Genomic DNA, 18,375 nt, shown 5'->3' with positions numbered 1-18,375 from the left:
ACATGCTTATTATCTGCTAGATATGACGGAAACTGCCATGGGGAAGGCATGCCGCGTGGCTGAAAATCATCTAAGGTGATTACAATGGGACTTTGGTCTGAGATGGCTATTGCAGAGATCTCTGAATCCTGTATCGCTGGTAGCATTGTGGGTGAGCAGAAGTAATAATCAATTCTCGATAGGGTGTCATGTGGTTGTGAATAAAAAGTGAAATCTCTATCGGTGGGATGGGATAAGCACCACACATCAGCCATGTGTAGGAGTGATATGATGTTTGCTAGCAGTGTAGTGGCCTTCTGTTTAGAGGGGAGAGTTGATCTGCGTGTCAGGCACGGAGAAGATTTATCTTCCTCTACATTCATGACAGTATTGAAGTCACCGCCGAGTATATGCAAAAGTTTGGGTGAACGCACCCACGATGAGAGGTCCCGGAAAAAGGCATTACCCGGTGAGTTGACCGCGTATACGTTGGTAAGAGCCATTTCTTCGAACAAAATGGTTAAATGGATTGTCAATTTGCGTCCCTCCTGGTCTCTGTCTACCGAGTGGATAGAGTATTACAATATTCTACAGTGTGAAAAAGGATAATGACTCCCGCTCTACATCCTACCGCTGGGGAACCAAAGATCTCACCCACCCAGAGTTTCTTAAGGCGATAAAAAACCGTTTCAGTCAAATGGGTCTCTTGGAGAAGGGCTATATCTGCCCTTGAATACCCTGAGATAGTGGATTAGAGAAAAAAAACAAAGAGAATGCCCCAGGGATTTTATGGGCAAGGGATAAGACCAGATAAGAGTATGAAATGTGTGTAAAAAAGTATTACAAAATGTGTTGGTTTACAAACATACAATTACATATTAGTAATACTAAAATCACAAGCTGAAGGTCATGGTACAACAAACTACAGCTAAGTTTTGAATCATGAAGTTGGTCTCATAGTTGGAGGCCAATCAATGTACATGAATTCAGAAATCCCAACATGTTTCGGAATATGTTTGAATTGTTAAATTCCTTCTTCAGGGAAGGTTTGAAGCAAGCTGTATTATCCAATAGCACAATGGCAGAGAAAAAAAAAAATCATCAAATCAGACAGTCATGTGTATATGTATTTATATATGCTGTTAGGAATTAAGAATGTATAAGCAACAATAGAGAGAAACAGCACAGGGGATAGAGAGGACAGGCAAGTTTGAATCTGGTAGTACTTACAAAATGACCAACTTAGGCAAATCAGGGTACACAGAATTCACTTAAAATAGGGTCTGTGTCTCTGGTGGCCCCCTCGCATGGGTCATTGGGAAAAGGCTCTCCAAGGTGAATAGGGAAACATATATAGTATCCTCTAGCCAGACATTGGCGTGTAGTTCACCAGAATGCAGTTTCCAAAAAAGGTAAGGGAGAGGAAAAAAACAACTCTGCCAAGGGAGGGGACGCTATCAGGCAACGGAGTCCAAAAGGATCGACAAAGAGCCAGAGTCAGCCCCTAAACAAAAAGAGGTGTGTGGTATAAGTATTGTGTAATAACAGGGTTTAAAACATGCTACAAAGAGGAAAGAGAAATTAATTATGCAGATGTCAATTAGACAGGTGCATATGAATAAACCATGATTCACCGGCATAAAGGCAGAAACCCCATCTGAATCTTGGCAGGGAAGCTAGCCACTGCTGACAAGAATGACAACAAGTCATGCATAATATAATACAGGGCTCTCCAGCCAGGAGGCCTGTGGAGAGAAGAAAACCTGTACAATGTTACTTATCAGAATGCCAAATCAATGGCTAGCATACTCCACTGGAGGCCAGAAGTGTCAGTCCTGTAACAGTCAGTGGATTCCTGAGCGGGCAGAGCTAGAGGTGTAATGCCCAAGCTTGGATGGATATTTAGTTGGGCTGGTCTGGTGCTCGGTTGCATTAGGGACTCCATGGGAGGTAGGAGATGGTGTATCATCCATGAAATTCAAGTAGGCCGGATCCTCCCCCAGCATAGAATCTACGTATTTGTGCACTTCCATAGGGGATGTGAAGGAAAGCTGATCACCTTGGGAAGATTGAAGGCGCAGGGTGGCCGGATATAACAATTAAAATTTTAAATTGTGCTGGTGTAGGAGAGAGCAGACTGGAGCGAAGGATTTTCGTTGTTTGGAAACTTCCACCGAATAATCGGCAATCATTAATAACTTGTGGTTATCCACACACAGCCCCCTGGCTTTGCGATAATGCTGCAGTAGGGCATGCTTATCAGCATAGTTTAAGTAGCGCACTATAACTGGCCTTGGCTTGCATTGCTGGTCGTGTGGGGGATCCATGCGGTGTGCACACTCCACCACACAGGGGTAGCGGAGCCCCAGAGCCGAAGGGATGCGGTGACGGCATAGCTCCATTACTGAAGGTGACTTGTAAGACTCAGGGAGACTATAATGCGCAGGTTCCTGCGGGACCTGTTCTCGAGGTCATCCACCTTCAATCAAAAATTGAGGTACCTCCAGTTGATTACACCTGGTGTAGTTCTTCCACCATTAACATCTGCTTCTTAGCTTCCTGGAGCCTGTGTGTCTGGCTGCAGAGATCCTGCCTCAGCTGCTCCATGCCCTGCTGGACAGCTTTGTCCACTGCTGCAGCTATCATAGGGGAGAGCAGATGAGCCACAGCCTGGGCGATCTGAGTGTGAGCTGGATCTGTGTCCTCCGCTGGCTGCCCTGGAGGATGTGGGGGACGGGTCTGCATCGCCCTCGGAGTGTATAGCTGCGGTCATCTTGGCTGTTTGTTAGCCTCCTGGTCTGTCCTCCCGCCAGGAAGTTTGTAAAGAGTGGGGAACAATGCGCTCCAGGAAACGGTCCATTCAGCTCCTGAGAGCAGGGGAATGTAGTCCGCTCTGGGACCGGAGCTGTGGCGCGGCTTAGCGCTGCAGATTTGTCGGGCAGCTGGACCTGAATGTTCTCTCACTTCTAACTCATACATCGCCGGGACCCATTGCAACATTTTTAGTGAAGTATGCTTTGTCATGAAGAATGTTATAAAAGGTTCCTCTCTGGCTTTGTGTGGGGGAGGTATAGAACTGTCATACCGCAGTGGGAACAGACATTTGTTGCTCAGGAATCGTATGCAGGAGGTGTCCAGTTTGGGCATAATTTAAATATTCAGTATTTGGTAAGCTAAATTGATGGCGATTTCTCCAAAGCTTTTGAGGGTGTATTTCCTATATAGATCTTTAATCGTAGATATGCCAGTGGACTTCTATGGCTTGGCAGGAAGATCTGGAATTACAAGTTCCAGTATTTGAAGTTGCATAGGGGTATGGAAGGTAAAAAATGTGCATTTATTATTAATTTCTGGAGCCTGTAATGCATTGCTCCAGCGATCAGCAGATCGCTGGTGCCATGCAGTTCTCCTGCAGATCAGTCAGTGCATCTGTGTGCCCATACATCCAGACAGGAAGAGAGAATGAACTACCACAGCGCTCCTCAACACTGTGGTGGTTCATTAAAAACGACAAGCCAATAGCCGCAAAGACTGCCAAACCTTGTCGTTTTGCATTCACAGAGCACTGTGAGTGACATGGCCTTGTGGGTGGAGCGCCACTCGAACCACGTTATTATTTTTAATTGTGACAGCTTGGGAGGGGAAGAGGAGAAGATCCCCGCTAGCTGTCCTATCAGGAAATCAGGGGGTGCTGGGTCTGATTTGCTCAACACATGTTGCATGGTTACATCCTGAATATGGGTGTAACCTGTTACAAAAGGTGTACTTATCCTATTAAGTAATGCACAGAGTGCCTCCTAAGCAAAAATCCACCACCATCCCCCATGCCAAAACCACCTCTAGCACAATCTCCCCCTTCTTTCCTTAATTTGTCTTTACTAGACTAAGGCATTGCATCTGCTGGGGAGTACCCCAGATTCCAATGCCATGACTGCCTAGCAGGGTTTTTTTATTCTACATGTAACTTTTATACTGCAGTTTATAGAATTCACGGGCAACAAATGGGTGATCATGACAATACATGGTTAATAAAAAGGCAATAGTGTGCACTGTCATAAAGAGGAGACATATTCTTCCTTCCTCCTCCAGACACACACCCACAGCCAGTTAGATAAACAGACAAAATGTTGACAGGCAGATAATCCAGCAATCCACAGTCCAGTGACAAATCTGGTGACGCTTTTTTTTGCAGGAATATTCTGATAAAATCGAGGATTGTCAAATGAATGGGCTGCAAAATTGCACCGCATGGGAACACGCAGGAATTGCACAGGAACGCATTGCTGTGTGGTTTAGGTGTGAAACGGCCCTTAAAGTGGTTGTAAAGGCAGATGTTTTTTTTTACCTTAATGCGTTCTCTGCATTAAGGCAAGAAATTGCCTTTGTTCAGTTCCCCCTAACCCCCCTAAACACTTACCTGAGCCTGATCTTGATCCAGCGCTGTGCCTGAGAACAACAGCTCTTTCCTCTCGGCCTCCCTACTGGGCATTAAGGCAGCAGTGGAAGCCATTGGCTCCTGCTGCTGTCAATCACAGCCTGTGAGGAGAGAGCGGTGGCCAGGGCTGAGCCGTGCTTTGTATATCAATGGACACAGAGCCCAGCTTGGGCTTGAGCCTGCATGAGTGCCACCATAGCAAGCGGCTTTCTATGGGGGCACTCAGAAGGGGGGAGGAGCCAGGAGCACTGGCGGGATCCGCAGAAGAGGAGGATCTGGGCTGCTCTGTGCAAAACCATTGCACAGAGGAGGCAAGTATGACATGTTTGTTATTTTAATAAAAAACATTACCTTTTACAAACACTTTAACCGCTTCAGATCCGGGCCATTACCAAATGACGGCAACAGCGCGGATCTAAATTGCCGGGACTACGTCTATTGACGTCGTCCCGTGCACGAGCGGCCTGCGCCCCCCCTGCAGGGCGTGCGCGGCGGGCTCGGTGATCAGCGAGTCTATGAGACTCGCCTGATCACAGATCAGAGTAAGGGGTTGGTCCCGACCCCTTACCACATGATCAGCTGTCAGCCAATGACAGCTGATCATGTGATGTAAACAGAGCCGGTAATCGGCTATTTTTCCTCCTCGCACTGACAGCGTGAGGAGGAAAAAAAAAACCCGATCACCGGCGGCCGTGATCGGGACATTAGTCCCGATCACGGCGATCTTATAACACAAAGCAATAGGCAGCAGTGCTGCCTACCAGTGCCCACCAGAGTCACCCATCAGTGCCCACAGTGCCATCAATCAGCGCCACCCATCAGTGCCCACAGTGCCACCCATCAGTGCCCACAGTGCCATCCATCAGTGCCCACAGTGCCACCCATCAGTGCCACCCATCAGCACCCACATCAGTGCCACCCATCAGCACCCACATCAGTGCAACCTATCAGTGCCCATCAGTGTCACCTACCAGTGCCCATAAGTGCCCATCAGTGCTGCCCATCAGTGCCACCCATCAGTTCCCCCCATCAGTGCCGCCCATCAGTGCCCCCCATCCGTTCCACCTATCCGTGCCACCTATCCATGCCACCTATCCGTGCCGCCCATCCGTGCCGCCCATCCGTGGCCATCAGTGCCGCCTTATCTGTCCCCATCAGTGCCGCCTAAACTGTGCCTATCAGTGCCGCCTTATCTGTGCCTATCCGTGCCCATCAGTGCCCACCAGTGCCGCCTCATCAGTGCATATCAATGAAGGAGAAAAATTACCTGTTTGCAAAATTTTATAACAAACTATTAAACATGATTTTTTTTTTTTCAAAAATTTCCATCTTTTTTTGTTTAGCAAAAAATAAAAACCCCAGCTGTGATTAAATACCACCAAACGAAAGCTCTATTTGTGGGAAAAAAATGATAAAAATTTCATTTGGGTACAGTGTTGTATGACCGCGCAATTGTCATTCAAAGTGCAACAGCGCTGAAAGCTCAAAATTGGTCTGGGCAGGAGGGGGGTTTAAGTGCCCAGTAAGCAAGTGGTTAAGCAGAATTGGGTATCTTTGTTAAGATAAACAATCTGAAGTTGTAAGTAAAAAAATGTGCATGCATACTTGCAAAATATGTATTACTTTTGTAATATATGTATTTTATATTATCCATATGCCATCTTGCCTAATCTGTCCTTTGGCATTACTGGGAAGTGATGAAGGTGTCATGCAATCTGGGGGAAATGGTGTAATCATTCCATCACAGAATGTTGTCTGTAAGAACTATTTTATTTAGATCTTTGCCAGAAAGAGGCCCTGTAATTGGGCAGTCCTATCCCCACCCAATCCTTTTTTTCTCTCCTTGCTCTTGCCACTCTTACTTGTTTAAAAAATGTAGCTGCCAACAAATGAGGCAGAAGAAGCCAAGACTAGGAGGTGCCACATTGATCTGTGCAGTGGTGGTCTCTGTTCCTTATGCAAATATAATTCAAACCCCTAATTCTTATGCAAATATAGGAGCAAAATGACATACTACGAAGAATTCTGAAAAGCCTGAGTTGTTCAGCCAGTAGAGCTGAAGCCAAAAGGTATTAGGTCATGAATTGTGCCCGAACAGCAGCTGAGAGACTTGGAAAAGCCACAAGATACATAGCTTTGCTAGTGTGATGCATGCAGAAAAATCCCACTAGATGGCACTAAGTAGCATAGGAAATTCCTATAATTAGTACCATCTAGTGGCAAATGCAGTCATTTTATTTATTTTTTTTTTTTTACAATGGAATATGTTCTAATATTCAAATAGCATTTTTATTTTTGCCCCATTTGCTATGCAAATATTTTATAAATATATCCCTTTGACTAAAGTACCATATACTTAGATGTATCACATATTTGTTCCTGTCACTTTGATTGTATTTTTTCCAGTGCAAATGTAAGAAATTATACTGTACTTTATTTTCAGCTATTAAAGATTTTTACTAAATCCCCCCTTTTTTTTTTTAGTTTTTGCAATTAAAAAGCTGGTGATACATTTTGGAGTTGTAGACTTTTTGGTGGATCATTTAGGATTTTGGTGGAATAGAATAGAAAACTTTTTGAAAGAACGACAAGAAGCATTGGCACCTGGACCCATTCGAGGACTGGGAAGGTTTATCCTAAAAGTTGACAGTAAGGTATTTGTTGTATCTTTACTTTTTTGTAGGGAAACAGATTGATAATTCCAGGTTGTTATGTTTATTTTTCTATTTATTTATTTTTTGTGAACAGTAGTGTAAAACGGGTATTTTCTTATTATTCCCAACACTGATAGAAGTGTGTGTTTTTTTTTTTTAACACACATATATGGGCTTTTGTTTTCTGTCTTCTGTCAGCAAAAACTCAAACATATGTGCATTTCTCATGAAGTATGAGGTGTTGCTACAGCTGCTGGTGGGAAAACAGAATGCACAATATACGCATATATTCTTTAATAAACTATTTCATTTAACCATTAAGATAAAAAGTACTTCTAACCTTAATAAATATAAAAACATGCATAGAACTACTTAGTCGGTAATGTTCCATTCACTTCATTTTCTAGTTTTTTGCATTCTGAGGTGTCTGAAATGTACACTGTGTAACAGCCCACAGTAGCTATCAAATTTCATTTTTCTATTCAGCAGCTAGAACATATTTTTTGGTAAAGTCCAACAGTTCACATTTTGTGAAGTGTCTGAAATGATCACTGTGTGACAGCCTACAGTAGCCATCAGATTTAAGTTTTTTTATTCTCCAGCTGATTGCAGTCAGGCAATATGCACAAGTATTATTAGAACACCTAACCCTGAGACATGTTGTTGTCAAGATGCAGCAGTCATAGCTGTGCACACACCTTGATTGTTCTGATTACTTGAGATCGATTACAGCTGTCATTGAATATGAAAGTTGCAGTAATAAAAATATCATGCTGTGCTAACTTGTAATATTTAACCACTTCCTGATTGTTACACGTCTGTATACACATCCTTGGAAAATGGTGCTGATATCTCGGTCTTAATGGCTGCTGTAGCCACAATTGAGAGAATTTTTTTCAGCCAGTGATTCCCTACACGGTAAAAGGGGTCCGAGCTGCTACACAAAAGCACGGTTGGGTTATAAAAAAAAATCCCAAGCTTTGAACATCTCATGGAGCACTGTTTTAATCCATCCAAAAATGGAAAGAGTATGGCACAACTGCAAACCTACCAAGAGCTGATCGTCCACCTAAACTGACAGGCCGGGCAAGGAGAACATTAATCAGAGAAGCAGCCAAGAGGCCCATGGTAACTCTGGAGGGGCTTCAGAGATCCACAGCTCAGGTGGGAGAATCTGTCCACAGGACAACTATTAGTCGTGCACTCTACAAATCTGGCCTTTATGGAAGATTGACTAGAAGAAAGCCATTGTTGGAAGAAAGACATAATAAGTCCCATTTGCAGTTTGTGAAAAGCCATGTGGGGGACACAGCAAACATGCGGAAGAAGGTGCTCTGGTCAGATGAGACCAAAATTTAACTTTTTGACGTAAAAGTAAAACGCTATGTGTGGCAAAAAACTAATACTGCACATCATCCTGAACACACTATCCCCACCGTGAAACATGGTGGTGGCAGCATTGTGTTGTGGAGATGCCTTTCTTCAGCAGGCAAAGGAAGCTAGTCAGAGTTGATGGGGAGATGGATGGAGCCAAATACAGGGCAACCTTGGAAGAAAACCTGTTAGTCTGCAAAAGACTTGAGAATGGGGCGGAGGTTCACCTTCCAGCAGGACAACGGCCCTAAAGATACAGCCAGAGCTACAATGAAATGGTTTAGATCAAAGCATATTCATTTGTTAGAATGGCCCAGTCAAAGTCCAGACCTAAATCCAATTGAGAATCTGTGGCAAGACTTGAAAATTGGTGTTCACAGACACTCTCTATCCAATCTGAAAGATCTTGAGCTATTTTGCAAAGAACAATGGGCAAAAATGTCACTCTCTAGATGTGCAGAGCTGGTAGAGACATACCCAAAAAAACTTGCAGCTGTAATTGCAGTGAAAGGTGATTCTACAAAGTATTGACTCGGGGGCGGAGTACAAATGCGCACCACATTTTTCACATATTTATTTGTAAAGAAATGTGAAAATCATTCATAATTTTACTTCCACTTCACAATTATGTGCCACTTTGTGATGGTCTATCACATAAAATCCCAATAAAATAGTTATTGGTTTCATATTGAAAAAACTGCCTCCCTGAACCTTATTTACCCCCTTGGTGTATTTAAAGGTTTTAATCATGTCTCGCCTTTCTCTTCTTTCCTTCAAGACTGTACATATTAAGTCCCTCTCAATATTTTTTTGCCCCCTAGACCTTTTAACATTTTTGTTACCCGTCTCTGGACTCGTTCTATCTGATCAATATCTTTTTATAAGTGTTTTCTCCAGAACTGAACACACAGTATTCTAAATGAGGTATCGCTAAAGATCGATATAGGGGAATCAGAACCACCTCCTTCCTGCTGGAGATCTCTAGTGATGCATCTTAAAATTCTGTTCGCTTTCCCCACTGCCTAGTCACACTGCTCATTGCATTATCTGAAATAAGTACCCCCAAATCTTTTTCCTCTGTAGTGCTGGCCAACACTGTATTAAGCGTACTTCTTATTTGGGACTACTGTTTATAAAATAGTTTATGTACCTAATCAACTAAATGAAATAAGTAAATGTGAAAAACATATATATGTATACTTGGAGTCTGCTGGTGATGTTTATGGGTTAATTTGTTATGTTTAGACATTTCAAACTGTATAAACACACAGTCCTGTCATTGATACACCAGAAGGGGTGCGTCCATGACGAGCTGCAACCAGGCTGTCACTAGTGGGCATTTTTACTCATTCTATCTCCATGATTAAAAAAAATACCCTTTGTAGTTTATTTCCCTAAATTGTGTGGTGTAAATTAGAAAAAAAGAGGGATAAAACATATGCATTTTAAATTGAAGTTAACTAAAGGCCACATTTTATTCTGAAGAGGTGGTCAAATAGTAATGAATACTGTAGGTTGATTATCATTATGGAAACTTAATTTATCTGACCTACAGTCAATATAAAATGTCTACACACCCCTATTAAAATGTCAGGTTTCTGTGATGTAAAAAATTCATTTTAGAACTTTTTTCACATTTTAATGTGACCTATAAACTGTACAACTCAATTGAAAAACAAACTGAAATCTTTTAGGGGGGTGAAATAAAAAAAAAAATAAATAAAATAATGTGGTTGCATATGTGTGCACACCCTCTTATAACTTGGGATGTAGTTGTGTTCAAAATTAAGCAATCACATTTAAACGCATGTTAAATAGGAGTTAGTACACATCTGCCATCATTTAAAGTGTCTCTGATTAACCCCAAATAAAGTTCAGCTGTTCTAGTAGGTCTTTCCTGACATTTTCTTAGTGGAATCCTACAGCAAAAGCCATGGTCCGCAGAGAGCTTCCAACGCATCAGAGGGATCTCATTGTTTAAGGTTATCAGTCAGGAGAAGGGTACAAAAGAATTTCCAAGGCATTAGATATACCATGGAACACAGTGAAGACAGTCATCATCAAGTGGAGAAAATATGGCACAACAGTAACATTACCAAGAACTGGACGTCTTTCTAAAATGAAAAAATGAGAAGAAAGTTTGGCAGGGAGGCTGCTAAGAGGCCTACAGCAACATTAAAGGAGCTGCAGGAATATCTGGCAAGTACTGTGCGTGTGCTTCATATGGCTGGGCAATGCGGTAGAGTGGCAAGACGAAGCCTTTTCTTATGAAGAAAAACATCCTAGCCCGGCTACATTTTGCAAAAACACCTCTGAAGTCTCCCAAAAGCATGTGAGAAAATGTGTTATGGTCTGATGAAACCAAGGTTTAACATTTGGCCATAATTCCAAAAGATATGTTTGGCACAAAAACAAAACTACACATCACCAAAAGAACACCATACCCACAGTGAAGCATGGAGGTGGCAGCATCATGCATTGGGGCTGTTTTCCTTCAGCTGGAGCAGGGGCCTTAGTCAAGGTAAAGGGAATTATGAACAGTTCCAAATACCAGTCAATATTCGCACAAAACCCTCAGGCTTCTGTTAGAAAGCTGAACATGAAGAGGAACTTCATCTTTTAGCATGACAACGACACAAAGCATTCATCCAAATCAACAAAGAAATGGCTTCACCAGAAGAAATTTCAAGTTTTGGAATGGCCCAGCCAGAGCCCAGACCTGAATCCCATTGAAAATCTATGGGGTGATCTGAAGAGGGCTGTGCACAGGAGATGCCCTCACAGTCTGACTGATTTGGAGTATTTTTGCAAAGAAGAGTGGGCAAATATTGCCAGATCAAGATGTGCCATGTTGATAGACTCATACCCAAAAACACTGAGTGCTGTAATAAAATCAAAAGGTGCTTCAACAAAGTATTAGATTAAGGATGTGCACACTTATGCAACCATATTATTTTATTTTTTTGTATTTTTACGTCTCTCCACCTAAAATATTTCAGTTTATTGTTCAACTGAGTTGTACAGTTTATAGGTCACGTTAAAGGTGCACAAAGTTCTGAAATGAAATGATTTATCTTTTGTATCATTTTTTTTTTTTTACATCACAGAAACCTGACATTTTAACAGGGGTGTGTAGATTTTTTATATCCACTGTATATATTTGAGAAACAAGATGGTGATTTTTATAGAATTTATATTCCTTTTTAAAGAAATATGCCTCATTGTGGCATATTTTTGTTTGTTTTTAGTTTTTTACTCTGCAGCCCTACACAACTGAATTTTAAAGCTGTGGACCAGTGGGCAATTTTTGAAAATTGGCACCCTGTGTTCCTTTTGTATGAACCTTTAGAGTCAAACTGGGCAATGCTGGAGAAAGGAGTTATGGTCTCTGTATTTGCGGACGATACTAAGCTAAGCAGTGCAATACATTTTCCGCAGGATGTGGAAACCTTGCAAAAAGATCTGAACAAATTAATGGGGTGGGCAACTACATGGCAAATGAGGTTCAGTGTAGAAAAATGTAAAATAATGCATTTGGGTGGCAAAAATATGAATGCAATCCATACACTGGAGGGAGAACCTCTGGGGGAATCTAGGATCGAAAAGGACCTGGGGGTCCTAGTAGATGATAGGCTCAGCAATGGCATGCAATGCCAAGCTGCTGCTAACGAAGCAGAGTATTGGCATGCATTAAAAAGGGGATCAACTTCAGAGATAAAACGATAATTCTCCCGCTCTACAAGACTCTGGTCCGGCCGCACCTGGAGTATGCTGTCCAGTTCTGGGCACCAGTCCTCAGAAAGGATGTGCTGGAAATGGAGTGAGTACAAAGAAGGGCAACAAAGCTAATAAAGGGTCTGGAAGATATTAGTTATGAGGAAAGGTTGCGAGCTCTGAACTTATTCTCTCTGGAGAAGAGATGCTTGAGAGGGGATATGATTTCAATATACAAATACCATACTGGTGCCCCCACAATAGAGATAAAACTTTTTTGCAGAAGGGAGTTTAACAAGACTCGTGGCCACTCATTAAACTTAGAAGAAAAGAGGTTTAACCTTAAACTACATAGAGGGTTCTTTACTGTAAGAGCGGCAAGGATGTGGAGTTCCCTTCCACAGGCAGTGGTTTCAGCTAGGGGGGGGGGGGCATCGATAGTTTCAAGAAACTATTAGATAAGCATCTGCAGGACAACAACATACAGGGATATACAATGTAATACTGACATTTCTTTCTCGAACATCACGGGACACAGAGCCACAGTAATTACTGATGGGTTATATGGGTATCACTGGTGATTGGACACTGGCACACCCTATCAGGAAGTTCAACCCCCTATATAATCCCTCCCCCTTGCAGGGTTACCTCAGTTTTTATGCCAGTGTCTTAGGTGATGAACGTGTAAAGATGTCCTGTGCTGAGCTCCAAAGGGAATATCCTAAGATCCTATACTGGGGCAAGCCAGGCGAACCGGATCCATCCAAAGTGTCTTTTCATGGCCGAATTGAATGGTACCTGGGCCTCGTGTCCGAAGAAACGAGGTTTTACCCGTAATGCTTCTCTTTTTAGAGAGCTGGACCCCGCAGATCAGAAAATGGCTTTAAACTTCCTAATTTCTGGCGAGGTGCTTTACGGTCCCAGAACTGTTGGATCCCCCTACTGATGGGGGCCCCGGTCTCTGACGGTTTTTTCAAACGGAGCCCACCGTGAGAGGTGAAGATTGGGTCTGTGTAAACAGCACCCTGCGGCTGGATAAGGTAAGAGGAGATTCCACAGAATTTTTGAGTTCTAGTGGCTTTTCTCCTTTAAGGTAAATGCATGCTATGCCTATTGTGACCACCGGGGGCTGCCAAGAGCACAAACCTACACATGCTGACTCTGTCTCAGGTGTTGTAATTGCTGTTTATGTCCCAGCGTCTCAAGCAGGCTGCAAACAGGTAAGGTGGAAAGGGGGATTTCTCATGTTTGAATGTTCCCCCCCAGGCTAGAGAGGGGCCACAGGGGTCTAGAAAGTGGTTATACCACCCGGGCTCTGCGGCCTAATGGCCACCATCTCTCAGGATAGCCGTTCAGGCAGATCTTGTTACCAGCCTCCCCCCCCCCCCATCCCCAGCCTTTCTCCGGAAGCATGCCAGGAGAGTCGGCAGCGCGGGAAGCGCTCGTTTTTTTCAAAACTCGAGGGGGGGGGGCAGTAGAGGAGGGGGCGGGACGTCAGCACAGGTGCTTAGACTCCCACTCAGGCCAGCTGCAGGCTATTAGAGGCACTCTGTACAGGTGCACTCAGCCTTCTGAGAGACACAGAGCTGACGGTCGCATGTAAGGTGGGACACAGGCATTCTCCTAGGCAGCATTTACTGGAGTAACACCAGACTGAGCATTGGGTAGCAAGGCTTTTAGCCAGACTACATCGCTCAGCGGGCAGTGTTCATTTGTATACCTCACACCTTGTTGCTTTGCACTATGGGTAGAAGAGGTTCAAGCACCCCAGGAACCAGAGACACTAGGGGATCTCGTTCAGGTTCTGAGGGCCCCCTGTCGGCAGCATCCTCCCCCCCTAAAGATGGGCCAGGGACGGCTAGCCAGGGAGAGCCATCGGGGTCAGGGGCTACACCTGCTTCTGGCACTTCAGCCCCTGTATATATTACACAAGAGGTTTTTTCCTCAACCATTAATGGTCTAGAGGAAAGATTAATGGCCGTGATTACGTCTTCACTCAGTGGAAGAAAACGCACTAGGCTTTCCTCTGTTCCCCAAGACCCTCAGACAGAGGAGCTCTGGGATAAAGGAGATGAATCCCTTTCAGAGGATCGGAATGGGATGGATAATTCCTCTTCGGAGGATTCAGGTGGAGAGGGACCCTCTGCGACTTCCCAAGAGGAGAAAGTCTTAGTGCAGATCCTCACTGGATTGGTCCGCTCCACATTTAAGTTGCCCATACCTGAAACTGCTAAAGAATCCTCTTCTGCTTTGGGGTCACTGAAACCTTTCCAAGCAGCACATGCTTTTCCTGTTCATACTTTACTTGAAAAGCTTATTTATTCTGAGTGGGATCACCCAGACAAACGTTTTTTTCCGCCGAGAAAGTTTTCAACACTTTATCCGATGGAAGAAAAGTTTATTAAAATGTGGGGAATACCGGCTATTGATGCCGCCATTTCCTCCGTAAATAATAGCCTGACTTGTCCTGTAGACAATGCTCAGATGCTCAGGGATCCTGTAGATAAAAGGATGGAATCCCTATTGAAGGATGTTTTCTCCTTAGCAGGATCAGTGGCCCAACCTGCAGTAGCAGCGATTGGAGTCTGTCAATACTTAAGAGACCATGTTAAGCAGGTCATCAAAGTATTACCTGAACAGCAGGCCCAGGGGTTTGCTAACCTTCCAGCGGCCTTATGCTTTGTGGTTGACGCCATTAGAGATTCTATCGTGCAAACCTCCCGTCTTTCACTGGGGTTGGTGCATATACGTAGAATCCTATGGTTGAAAAATTGGTCAGCCGAAGCACCATGTAAGAAGCTACTGGCTGTGTTTCCATTTCGTGGTGCAAGGTTGTTTGGAGAGGACTTGGGTAACTATATCAAGAGAATCTCTTGTGGGAAAAGCACTCTCTTACCTGTCAAGAAGAAGAGTAAGCGTCCCTTTTTCAAACGGACTCTTTCCCCAGCGCCGGGGGCTTCAGCCTCCAGGCAGTCTCGACGGCCGCCTCCATCGGGGTCCAGAGACAAGAGTCAACCCCAGGGACAAAAGAAGTCCTGGGGAAAGAAGCCTACTAGGCAAAACACTAAGACCTCTGCATGAGGGGGCGCCCCCGCTCACTCGAGTGGGGGGAAGACTGCGACAGTTCTCAGAGCTCTGGCAGGAGGACTTCCAGGACAGATGGGTAATCTCCACGGTAACCTTAGGGTACAAGCTGGAGTTTCAGGAATTCCCCTCTCCTCGGTTCCTCAGATCAAATGTTCCCAGAGACCCAGAGAAGAAGCAGTCGCTCCTTCTAGCGTTAGAGCGACTTTTGTCGCAGGAGGTCATTATGATAGTTCCCGCAAAGGACCAGGGATTGGGCTTCTATTCCAACCTTTTTACTGTCCAAAAGCCAAATGGGGATGTCAGGCCCATTCTGGACTTAAGGGATCTGAACCGATTCCTAAGGATTCAATCCTTCCGCATGGAATCAATTCGAACAGTAGTTCCCACCCTGCAGGGAGGAGAATTTCTGGCATCAATAGACATCAGAGATGCATATCTGCATGTGCCCATTTTTCCTGCTCATCAGAAGTTTCTGCGCTTCGAGGTAGGAGGGCGCCATTTCCAGTTTGTGGCTCTGCCTTTCGGGATAGCCACTGCACCTCGAGTGTTAACAAAGATCTTGGCTCCTCCTCTGGCCAGATTAAGGGCTCAGGGTATAGCTGTCATAGCATACCTAGACGACCTGCTCTTGATAGACCGGTCGGTAGCCTCTTTGAAGGGAAACTTGAGGACCACGGTCAGGTATCTAGAACACCTGGGTTGGATCCTCAACTTAGAAAAGTCTTTCCTAAAACCAGTAAGAAGACTGGAGTATTTAGGTCTGATTATAGATACAAGCCAGGAGAAGATATTTCTACCCCAGGCAAAGATCACTGCTTTGAGAGAGCTGATTCTGACAGTAAGGACCAAGAAGGGTCCCTCAGTCTGCCTTTGTATGAGGCTACTAGGGAAGATGGTGTCTTCATTCGAAGCAGTTCCCTATGCTCAGTTTCACTCAAGAATGCTGCAACACAGTATTCTGTCGACCTGGAACAAGAAGGTTCAGGCATTAGACTTTCCGATGCACCTGTCGCATGCGGTGCGTCAGAGCCTCAATTGGTGGCTCATACCCGAAAACCTGCAGAAGGGGAAATCCTTTCTACCGGTTACCTGGACGGTGGTAACAACAGATGCCAGTCTGTCAGGTTGGGGAGCAGTTCTGGAACAGGCTGCGGTCCAAGGGGTATGGTCCAAGACAGAGAGGACCTTACCCATCAACATTCTGGAGATCCGGGCGATACATCTAGCTCTAAAAGCCTGGACTATCAGGCTACAGGGTTGTCCGGTCAGGATCCAGTCCTACAATGCCACAGCAGTGGCTTATGTCAATCATCAGGGAGGCACCCGGAGCCGAGCTGCTCAAAAAGAGGTGAACCAGATCTTAGTCTGGGCAGAGATGCATGTGCCATGCATATCGGCAGTTTTCATCCCGGGAATAGAAAATTGGCAGGCGGACTATCTAAGTCGCCAGCAGTTACTTCCAGGGGAATGGTCTCTGCATCCCGACGTCTTTTGGGCCATATGCCAAAGATGGGGGTTCCAGATGTAGATCTCTTTGCATCCCGATTCAACAAAAAGATAGACAGATTTGTGGCAAGGACAAAAGATCCTCTTGCATGCGGGACGGATGCGTTGGTGATTCCCTGGCATCGGTTCTCACTGATTTACGCATTCCCGCCTATTCTGCTACTACCACGACTCCTTCGCAGGATCAGGCAGGAAAGGAAGTCGGTACTTCTGGTGGCCCCCGCTTGGCCCAGAAGGACTTGGTATGCAGAAATAGTAAGGATGACGGTGGGTTCCCCGTGGACCCTACCGGTACGCCCAGACCTGTTATCTCAAGGTCCAGTGTTCCATCCTGCCTTACAAACGCTAAATTTGACGGTTTGGCTATTGAGACCCACGTTCTGAAGAGTCGTGGGCTCTCAGGTCCTGTCATATCTACCTTGATTAATGCAAGGAAGCCAGCTTCCAGGATGATTTATCATAGAGTCTGGAAGGCTTATATAACCTTGTGTGAATCCAGAGGTTGGCATCCCAGGAAATATGTCATAGGTAGAATCCTTGATTTTCTACAGATGGGATTAGAGATGAAGCTGGCCTTGAGTACCATCAAGGGCCAGGTTTCTGCTTTATCTTTTTTTTTTTTTTTTTTTTTTAAAACTTTATTTAAATTTTTCACAAACCATACAAAACCTGAGAGAGTCGCCGAGGCTACAACATATACAGTAATAAAATTAACAAAAACATTCCATGGTCTCAACATCCTCTCTCAGTAACCCCTCCCAACCCACCCCCCCTAACCCCAAACCCCTCCACCCTTCCCCCCCAAGCAGACCTCTATTTCCTTTTCCCTTTCTCCGATGTGGTTACTGGATACCCCCTTGGGACAGCTCACTTCGAGACTAATTCGGCATATGAAGGGGAATTCCTAAAGGTCAACCACATTGCCCATCTACCTCTCCTCGATGCATCATCTCTAAGAAGCCCCTCTATATCCCCTTTCTCTAAAATATACAGTCCCTGTATTTTAAGCAGCCAGTCCCTGATATTAGGACCTTCTGTCTTTTGCCAATTCTTGGGGATTTCACTTTTTGCAGTACTGGAATTAAAGACATATTGTACTCCCTCTTACCTCCTTCCGCACTGTGGAACAAACAAATCCATGGGTCACATGGTACTGATCTGCCCGTGATCGTTTTAATTATTTGGATTACTTTTACCCAGAATTTTTTGACCACTGGGCAGCTCCACCAAATATGAGCCATGGATCCCGGCATCCCACATCCCCTCCAGCAATTAGGGGACCTATCTGGTTGATATTTATTAATCTGTACGGGCGTGGCATACCATCTGGATAGGCATTTATAATTTGACTCTATTGTTTTTATGTCAGAAGCCGTACTGTGTGTGGCTTTTAGTATGTTGCCCTTTGCGTTTTCATCTAATGATACCCCAAGGTCTATCTCCCATTTCTTAACAAATGGTGGCATTTCCAACTCCTCCGCACTCAGTAATATTTTATATATGGCCGAAATGTAACCTTTCAGCTTATTATTATTAAATAACTTCTCTATTGGCAAAAGATTGTTCTCCTCCCGTATCGGAGCCGGGAGGCTTTTAACAAAGTGCGATAGTTGTGTATACCGCCAT

At 44.4% G+C, this 18,375-nt stretch overlaps 1 protein-coding gene across 3 annotated transcripts in view; it reads left to right on the top strand.

The window, feature by feature from the left end:
* TMEM245 (transmembrane protein 245) overlaps window positions 1–18,375 on the top strand; it is a 254,346-nt gene that overhangs the window by 61,705 nt on the left and 174,266 nt on the right. For all 3 annotated transcript variants that reach the window (XM_073630782.1, XM_073630783.1, XM_073630784.1), the window contains exon 6: window positions 6,899–7,068. In XM_073630782.1, the coding sequence (XP_073486883.1) occupies window positions 6,899–7,068 (170 nt within the window). The remainder of the gene's footprint in view (window positions 1–6,898; window positions 7,069–18,375) is intronic.

This window comes from Aquarana catesbeiana, linkage group LG05 (genome assembly GCF_042186555.1).
Source record: "Aquarana catesbeiana isolate 2022-GZ linkage group LG05, ASM4218655v1, whole genome shotgun sequence".
NCBI classification, from domain to species: Eukaryota; Metazoa; Chordata; class Amphibia; order Anura; family Ranidae; genus Aquarana; species Aquarana catesbeiana.
Note: the sequence above shows the minus strand (reverse complement) of the source record. Positions and strands in the feature narration are given on the sequence as shown.